The sequence below is a fragment of the Cynara cardunculus genome, unplaced genomic scaffold (genome assembly GCF_001531365.2).
Source record: "Cynara cardunculus var. scolymus isolate 2C unplaced genomic scaffold, CcrdV1 Un_Scaffold_4774, whole genome shotgun sequence".
Taxonomy (NCBI): Eukaryota; Viridiplantae; Streptophyta; class Magnoliopsida; order Asterales; family Asteraceae; genus Cynara; species Cynara cardunculus.
In genome coordinates this window covers 1-10275 of record NW_020202059.1, presented here as the reverse complement: position 1 = coordinate 10275, position 10275 = coordinate 1, and the positions used below count along the sequence as shown (strand labels likewise).

The following is a 10275-nucleotide window of genomic DNA, read 5'->3' as shown; positions in this document are numbered from 1 at the left end:
TGGAAGAGTGTTATCAGATTTGGGAAGAAGGGTAAGCTCAGTCCGAGGTATGTTCGGCCATTCAGAATATGTAAACGAATCGGGCCAGTGGCATACCAGTTAGAACTACCAGAAGAACTAAGTCTAATTCACAGTACTTTTCATCTATCGAATTTGCGGAAATGTTTAGCTCATCCTAGTCTCGCTGTACCATTACCACAGGTCAAACTGGACAGTAAACTGAACTTTGTGTAAACACCAGAAGCCGTGCTTGGCCGAAAGATTAGGGTGTTGAGAAACAAAGAAATCAGTCTGGTTAAAGTACAGTGGAAGGTTCACAAACGGTCAGAGGCAACTTGGGAATTGGAATCAGAAATGAGAGCAGATTATCCATGACTCTTCGATTAGAGGAATTCCGGGACGGAATTCTTTTGAAGGGGTGGATAATGTGATAACCGGGTATTGGTTATTACCCAAGGTAATTGTTATGTGAATTAATTGTTTATGTAGATACATGCTTACATGGGTTATAATGCGTAAGTATGTGTATTTATGCATAGGGATATATGCATAATATGTAAATATATATATATATATATATGTTATATATATATATATGGGTGTTATCTATACTACATATATAACCATTTAGRCACTTATCTTAATTACAAACAACAAGGCACAAAGTACTGCCATTTTATGCATAAATTTCAAAAAAACTCTTAAAGACAAGTTATAAAGCATAATGTACAACTTATTGATGCATTGACTTTAACCCCTCCACCATCACCACCAAATAAGAATGCTTCAGACTTTCTTTCTTCCAAAAAAAACTCCCCATACCCTATTTTCAGCTCCCACCTTTCTTCATCATGAAACCCTTCCTTCTTAACAGAGAGACCCAAGTCTGGATCGTGAAACAAACGAGGAGAACCATCTAGCATCCAGTCGTCGCCACCAGACATATCCGTTCATCACAAATCGTTTTTTTACATCCACCAAGCAGAAATAATGTTCCGTTCAAAGCTTTCGAAGCCAGATCCAAGATCYGTAAGTTTTTTTTCTTATTCGTTCTTCATTCACCTCACTTGAAGGTCTTGTTCTATAACTTTTTTGATTTTATAGAACAGATTTTGTTCAATAAGTTTTTCTTGTTCTTCACTAAATGATCTGCTCCTCCAGATCTAGCATTTCTATAATTTTTTTTGATTTTAGATTTGCTCATGAGGAATGGAGTGGAGTTTCGTCTTGAGGAATGGAGTGGAGTTTCGTCTTAAGAGTCGTTCTTCTCCACCTTCAGCTTGCTATTCTCGTAATGGAGATATTTCTTTGGAGGTAAGTGATATTTCTATTCATTTTTCTGTTGAAACTAATGGGTTTTGTGCAGGTAGTGAGTTTAATGGAGAAAAGGATGGAGAAAATCACCAACTTGCTGTCGTTAAAGGTGAAGTGGGTCTTGGTCTCCAAGCTGAGTTATGCAAAAATCAGGCTGTTAATCCTCATGGTTCGAGTCTTGCTGGGTTTCATATGAAGGAAAAAGATGAAGATCTTCAAATGTTATCTGGGTCACTCAAGAACATGCAAGTCATCTTCTCCCATGTTGATGGTAGGGACATCACCATCTTTTTCTTTGTGCAATTATCCTAAATAACCCATATGGCTTATTTTTTTAACCACTTCAAAACCCATTTTTTTACAAAATAGCTAAGAAAAGAAAACGTAATTCAATTCTGCAAGACGTTGTTCCTTACTGTACATTAAGCTATGACTTTGACTTGTTTTTTATGTCTTTACGGTTTATTTGTATTTTCTTCACTATTTTATGAAGAGAAAAAATCCCATGTAGTTATTTATGATAATAAACCTTATTTATTATATTCATGTTTAATTGAGTTTTAAAGTTAATAATTGATGGTAATTGAAAATATAAGCAACCGGAACCGGTAACTTTATAAAGTTTGTTGATTTGTTTTAACGAATTGAATTAACAAATCAACGAAGAAATAAAATCTCGACCTGAATACGACCACATATCGTTTGAAACCCCATGATCGACATCCGATTTCACTTTTCGGTTTCTACTTAATGTTATTACCATAAATATACCAATTACCAATCTATTAATATGAGTTTTAATTTAGAAAAAGAAAAGAGTTAAGTTTGAATAAGAAAATCAGGATTATTTATTATAAATTAAATAATATTAAATAATAATAATAATTGTTTTATATTTAGTAAATTTTGTTGATTAGGTTGTGCAGTGTCCCCACCACTTGAAGAAATTCCAAAAGAGCTTTTGTATTACAATCCAAATAACATCGTTTAACTGGGTCACAAGCTGCTTCCATCATTAATTCTTTAATTTTTTTATTTTGCACTTTTTCTTTTTTTATTTTATTTTTTTTATAATAATTGAACTCATTTTTATCACACTACAAATTCTTTTAATTAATTAATATATAAAAATTAAATTACTTTCGAAATATATGTCAACTTTATATGCAAGACACATATGGTGATGTGTCTACTCCTTCAAAGAATATCGTTAACAAAGAACAAATTGAAAAAGGATAGCTAGATGTCTTCCACTAAGGAAAAGGAAAAGGAAAAGAAAAAAGAAAAGGAAAGAAAGAAAGAAAGGTGTCTTCCACTAAGAAAAAGGAAAAGGACAACATGATGTCTTCCAGGAAAAGCTGAAAAAAGTATGCATAGAAAAAGAAAAAGAAAGGGAAATATTCAAACTTTATTGGTTGGTGGTCTCGAGGATAAAGCACAACCGGCAATTTCTATTTTGGTAGGGACTCATGATGGATTGGGAGAGGGTCTTTGTCCTATGGATATTACACTTGGGATCCATATGCTTTCCATCGAGATTAAAGAGTGTCCGGTCAATACTCTTAAAGGTGTAAGCTTTAAGCCATGTGATAATGGCTTAGGTGGCAATATTTTAGAGGGTAATGAAGATATGGGTATGGCCTACCTCCTTAGAGACAATGAGGAACCGGTTAAAGCCTCCCCACCTTGACCACGTGATGGTGGATTAGGTGGCATTACCTCTACCCCAACGTTTAATCTCGAGCCTGCTACTGCTGTGATGCTTCATAGTATTTCGGCCCAATCACAAGTGGACCAGCCTCCTGCTGGTTTTGAAGGTGGTGACCGAGCTATTAGCCCAAATTTTACCCGATCTCTCTTGGACTAAAGTATGGAAGATGTTTTAGATGGAAGCCCAAGTAATATGATGGAATCCAGATGGGCCATCAGCCTTTACCGTCTATTCTTGGCCCATGTCTAAGTGAAGTGGTGTCCCAAAACACCACCTGATGCTTCCAGTTTTTTTTTTATTTTAACAAACAAATTACATTAGCACTTCATTTAATACTTTATCCACTTGTTAATTTGTTTTCGAAAGCCACAGGTGGTTAGAAGCTTGAGCATTATAACACCATATGAGTAAATACATAATTGTAATTGTTGTGAAGCTTGTGATTCATCATTAAATAATTACTTTGATCATTAGGGAACATCTTTTTGTAAAATTATCAATGAGTAAATACATAATATTCCAACCAATATGATAATAATTGTAATTGTAATGGAGGGAATACATTGTAAATTATACTTTAAAAAACTGATTATTTTGCTTATCTTTGTGGTGAAAATTTGTTGCGACTATACATGACGTGTTGGAATGAAATATCATACCCATAATAACAAATAACAAATTATGTGGGTATGTGCATGTGTGAAATAATATACATGTATACATGTTGGGAAGGGAAGTAACCGACTTTCCATTTTTGGAAAGTATAAATAGAGGGTTCTGAGTTCTTAGTAAGCTTCTTGCTTCATTTAAGAATTTTGGGAGAACCAGTGAAGAATTGTCCGGAGAAAAGTTTGAAATCAAATTGGTTTTTCATCTTCTTCAAAAATCTGAGTTTTTCATAAAGGTGAGTATTTTTTTTAAAAGTCTCTTTTAAACTTTGGTTGATTGTTTTAGAAAGAACTGCCTACTATCTATTAAATATGTTTGTGCAATTTAGAGGTGATCGGATTGTTTCTAAACTGGTCATAGTGTTGTTCGGATTACTCTTAAACCGGATAGGAGTTGTCTGATTTAGTTATAAATCGCTTAAGAGTCGTGCGATTTAATGAGTTGGTAGAATCTTAAAATATATAAATTGGACAAAGGTTTTGAACGGAGAAGTATGAATACGACCAAGCATTGTGCGGTTTAGCCTTCAATCGCCTAAGGGTCGTGTGGATTAATCATAAACCGATCACGTATTGAGCGGTTTAGTGTTAAATCAATCATGTGTTGTCCGGATTGCCTTAAACCGGACGAGTCATGTCGTTTAGTTTTAAATCGATCATGTGTTGTCCGGATTGCCTTAAACTGGACATGAGTCATGCGATTTAGTCTTAAATCGATCAAGTGTTGTCCGGATTAGTATATCGGACAAGAGGGACAGTGTTGTCCGGATTGTATATCCGGATAACTTATTCGGGTGACTTATATTTGATAATTTTCAAATGTTAAATACATTAGACATTTATATAATTTAAAAATGTCTATTATTGAGTTTAATTGTGGATTTATAAAAAGGGTATTTTATATCTTTTTAATAAAAAAGATATGTTCTAACCAAACGTGGTGACGTAAGTCTATTTTGGTATGAAACTGGATTTGGGAAACTGTTTCTACCAAGAGTGGTGATGTAAGTCTGTTTTGGTATGAAACTATATTTTGGAAAACATTCCTACCAAGCGTGGTGACGTAAGTCTGTTTTGGTATGGAATTGGATTTTTGTAAACTGTTAACACGAAGCGTGGTGACATAAGTTTGTTTTGATATGAAACTTGTTTTTAAGAGGTAGTTCCCCTAGACGTGGTGACTTTTGTCTGTTCTGGCTTGGAACTGGGAATGGGTACTTTTAGACGTGGTGACCTTTGTCTATTCTAATAAGTAGCCCTGTTTTGGTGGAGGAATAAGGGTGACATATCAAGGAGATGTGTACTTGGAATAAGGGAGGCATTGTCATATGTGGATATTATTATAACTCTTATTATTATTACTAATTGGATTTAATAGCTTTGAGTCGTCATTTCTTTGTGACCTGATGAATTAGAGATATTATTCCTATTAGAAATAATAATTTAGACGTTATTGAGAAGGGGAAATGGTTTGTCATAAAGGGCAACTATTGCCTTAAATTTTCAGAGGAATTCTGGTCTTTTAAATTTGATGATTCAAAGAAGCTTTGGTTACAATATTTGTTTCATATTGGGAACATTGGATCTTTAAGCAGATATATTTTGTAATAGGACTGAGATTCTTGAGTTTATTCTATACATGTCATTGAGGACTACTTTATTTGATTGTATTGTAAATATTCCTGAGCAAAGATATTTTATTATATTTTGGTGTTTATCACCCTGCATTTGCAAAGAAGGAATTCACTCACTAGACCCTTTTGATGTAACCCTCATTTTCTGTTTTAAAATTATGCAATGCAGGAATGGCGGGGTCCAGGGATAATAAGGGGAAAGGGGAAACGTGACTATTTTCCTAACCTGTTATATGCTTTTGAAGATCTATGTAAGATTGCTTATTTTGAAGATACATGTTGTATTACATGTGTTAGTACAGGATTTGTTTTGAAATTTTTCATATGTAGATTTTGTACATATAAGAATCCTTGTACTAGTGGGACCTTGTGATTTAAACTATGTTTATATGTAATGAAATTTGTGTTATATGCAAATGTGGTATTTGGGGGTGTTACACCAAATTGGCTGTAAATGCGTCATGAAATCATCAGAATGATACTTCAAAGATTAGGCGCTGTAGAAATACTCATCAGCGCACAGAAAGTATGCACAACATGGCGGAAGATTTGCAAGGATCCTCCAATGTGGAAGGTAATCGATCTGCACCAGTCCTTTGAATTTGATGCTTGGGATGTGGATCACGATATCGATAATCTGGCTAGGCAGGCAGTACTTCGAAGCTGTTGGGAATTGATCGATATTAGTATCGGGTGCTTTGGCACCGACGATCTCTTTGAATACATTTCACGATGGTAGGTTTCTTCAGTTTCATACTCATGCTGTACACATACGCACCATCAATTACAGTTTTGCCAAAATCGAAGTTTATGGAGCATGGATTTTGTTACAAATTTCGTCTAGAATTAAGAAAATAGGGAGTATAATAGAAATTGAACACACACACATACACTCTTGAGATGAAGTGTATGAAGTAGACAACTTGTTTTCTCTATTTTCATTCAGCTATATATGGCCTATTACATGAAAAGAAGAAGAACCCTCATTACATTGCTCACCCTAAGAGTGAGGAACTGACTAGTTGAAATAATGAAGTCTTATCTTGACCATAAGAATAGGCACGGGGTGTATACAAAAAAAGAGTCTTCAATAAATCCAAAATATAGGTATGAGTTGGACCATCTACTATGGTTGATAATTGCTTCAAAAGATGGGAATTTCTTTAGTGATTAACAAGAAATTGACATTATTTTGATACAAAATTAGAACTCATGCGAAATAAGTAATCATGAAAGTCAGTGGGGAAGAATGATGAGATTAAGGTTTTTCAGGCAAGAAGGAATATAAGGATTAGAGGGAATGTAGGAGAAAAGATGATCTTGTTGTGACCCAAGTAGAAAACACCATAAGGCTTGCAAATTACAATAGCAATAGAAGCAAAAACAATCATGAAGACAACAAATGCAAATAAAAATAGCCAATAGAAGCAGAAGTAGATAACAATAGATAACATAAGCATATATCAATAGCAATCTCGTGAGCTTAAAAAGTTATAATCTTAAAGTCGTCGTTCGTTGAATTGTTAAAAGCATGGAAGCAATCATTGATTTTCACTTTGTTGAGGTGTATGCAAAGAATCAAGGAGTGGCAATTAATAGAGAATGCATCAATGATAGATGTAAGGGAAATAAGCTAAACAAATAAGAAAAACATAAGTGCGGTGCTGACACCTACTAGTAGTCTATACAAGAAGAAAAGCTAAGAGCATGCACATCACACCAGTAAATACAATAGTAGACGAGGATGGAAAGAGCCAAGAAAAACTTAGGCAACCTTTTATTAGACGTAAGACCCTATTAACCTAAACTGCCACCACACTCCTCTATCCCTGTCTCAACCTCTATTCTCTTCTCCAAACTTCTGTCCTCCCATTCATGCTACAGATCCCTCCCTATAGCCTTCTATCTTAATTTGCGTCTCCAAGAGCTCCTAGCAGAGGTCATGCTTTCGGGAATGCTTAAGGCCGTCATGTACCAAAATATTAGCTTATTATAAATACAAACCTTGGTATACATGGTTGGATTAGAAACGAAGACATGCCATAAAAGAGTCCATTGTCACCTCTGCTTGGATTTAATAATGCACGCTTGTTTCTGAAATGGATATATATATATATATATATATATCCTTTTAAATGGTCTCTGTCTGTTAAGTTTTCATCTTAAAGTCATTTTACCATATGCTTGCTTCTAATGTGTGTTATTTTGCAAAAAAAAAAATGTGTAACACCAACCTCTGGAGCGCCCTCCATCGTACTGGTCCCACAGCTTTTATGGGGGAGATATATCGTGTGTCCTAGGGGAAGGAGAGTGGTGCCTGGATTCGAACCCGGGTCTCCCATTCATTTTACAAAGATGGCCCACCTTCTTATCTGCTACCTAAAGCCACGGGGGCTTGTTATATGTGCATTCTCTTGGTGACAGTTAAAACTAAGCTCAAATTTTGAAAGCTTTTTAACATGGGTTGTTAGTTGGTTGGCCCTTAAATATCGAGCATAATATATGGGGTATGATTTACTTTCACAGCATTTTGAGTTGCTTTTATATGTTGGCAAGTTTTTCTTTTGGTTTTATAAGTTGTACAATATTGAAAATCTGTTGCTATTTTTTATGGCTCTGAGTTGTAATTTGTGCACAGCTCAAGTAAGCTGAACAGTCTTCGCTTTTTACGAACTGCGACAACATTATGACAAGAGGGTTGACTCAAGTGCTCAAAAGGCTGCCACATTTGGAGACACTTCACCTTGTCAACATTTCTATCCATTCAGACGACATCGAAGTTATTGGACGAAGTTGCCCTCAGCTGAAGTCCTTCATGAAGAAGACACATTACATAGAATATGGTGCTGATGCCCTTGCCATTGCGAATAATATGGCGGCATTACACCATTTGCAGCTGTTTGGTTGCGCAATACCCGATGATTGTCTCCATCCCATTCTTCATGGCTGCCCTCACCTTGAATCTTTTGACATTTGTGGCTGTTTTTACCTTCTTCTTGACGGGAATTTAGAAGAGATGTGCATAGAGCGGATCAAAGATTTCAAGTTTATGTTATATAACCTCCCAATAGATAAGTATGAATTCTCTGATATAGATTTATATGATTACAAAGACTGTGACTCCTCTGCTATGGATTTATCTGATTATGAAGACTATGAATTCTCTGGTAGCAGCGCAATTTCTGCAGAAGAAGACAGTGATTACTATTTCCTATGATCGAAGTTATCTGCTAAACATGACAGGTTTCTTGATAACTTGAATCAGTTATTGGGTACACAACATTTTAACGTTATTATTACTTACACTTTTCTTAATGGTTTGTTGTAGGTTCGTTTGCAGCCCGGTGCGACCATGGGTTAGTTGGTCTGGAGCTTTGGTGTTGATATATATTGTGTATTTATCATGAATTGGTTTAAGATAGGCTTCTTCTGGTTCCTTAAAGCCAGATAGAAATCTAGAGCAAGTGTACAACTTCTATCGTTATTTCGCTTTGTGGGCTTGCCTTCATATACATATCATATATGCATACATAGGTGCCAGTTCAAATGAGAATGATAAGAATGTTGAGAATGTGAGAAAAAAAAAGAATGAAAAAAACACAACAATATAGATGCCAAGTTAACTATAATAAAATGCTTGTTTTTATGGCATAATTTTTTTGGCTCCAATTTTAGTTATATTTTGCTGATTTTCAATTAAACATATGGTGGATTTTTTTTTTGTTCAAAAAGGTAGTTGTAACTGCCTTTTTAATCTCATTTCTCATGTGACGGTTGAGATATCTTCTCATCTTGCCAACCTTTTCATTCTTATTGATAAGAAAAATCACTGAAGAAAAGTATATCTTTTAAAACATTGATCACTGAAAGAGAAAAGCTTCAGTGATGGTTTTGTTTTAAGAAAATAAAAATATATCTTAGAGAGATATATTTCTATAAATGGTTCAGTGATGAAATAAACACTGAAACAATCTTTTAAAACATTTGAATCACTGAATAAGGAAAGGTTCAGTGATAATTTTTGTTTTAAGAAGATAAGTATATCTTAGAGAGATATACTTGTTTTAAAAAGCTTAGCGATAGAATAAGAACACTGAAACAATCTTTTAAAATGTTTTGATCACTGAGTATGAAAAATTCAATGATAGTTTTAAGTTGGAGAGAGAGAAAATAAGTATACAACCTTATAAAGAGAAGATATATTTACTCAAGAGTTCAGTGATAGAATAAGAACACTGAATCATTTCACTTACCGAGTAATGCTTATAGTTGAAGGAAATTAATCATCAGTGTTTAGCATTCCAAGTTCGCTGATCAAGATGACGAATCTTGTCTCATCAAAAGGCTTTGTCAAAAGGTCAGCGAGTTGGTAATCAGTTGGAATAAAGTGAATTTCAATATTACCATTCATAACATGATCTCGGATAAAATGATATCGAATCTCAATATGTTTGGTCTTGGAGTGAAGAACATGATTGTTTGCAATGGCAATAGCACTGATGCTATCGCAATAGATAGGAATATTAGAAAACTGAAGATCATAGTCTTTACGCTGGTTTTCATCCAAAGGACTTGGGCATAGCAGCTTCCAGCGGTAACATACTCAGCTTCAGTAGTTGATGTGGACATCAAATTTTGCTTTTTACTTGTCCAGCTTGTTATAACCAGGTTTGAGACAACCTAGGTTGAGGTAATTTTTACATGTTTATTATGTGGATTACGTGAAATATGCATATCTAAGTAGAAATGCATGAACTATATATGTGAACATGATATTGTGCATGCATATATGTGAAAAGATGGCATGACATATATGATTTATACATGTATGCATGTGGAGTGAAGCATACATAAGGTGGGGCATATTTGTGATAAGTTATTCTGGTGGAAACATTATTATGTTCAAAAACTTATACCTTCATGGTTAAGAAACCATGAATTTTATAAT

General features: G+C 34.6%; 1 protein-coding gene across 1 annotated transcript; it reads left to right on the top strand.

Moving 5' to 3' along the window:
• The first annotated feature begins 5781 nt into the window (after window positions 1-5781).
• LOC112504149 (F-box protein SKIP19-like) lies at window positions 5782-8544 on the top strand. The gene is made up of 3 exons (XM_025108100.1): window positions 5782-6062; window positions 6858-6946; window positions 7976-8544. The coding sequence occupies exons 1-3, from the start codon at window positions 5782-5784 to the stop codon at window positions 8542-8544; spliced, it is 939 nt and encodes a 312-aa protein (XP_024963868.1).
• Window positions 8545-10275: the final 1731 nt, after the last annotated feature.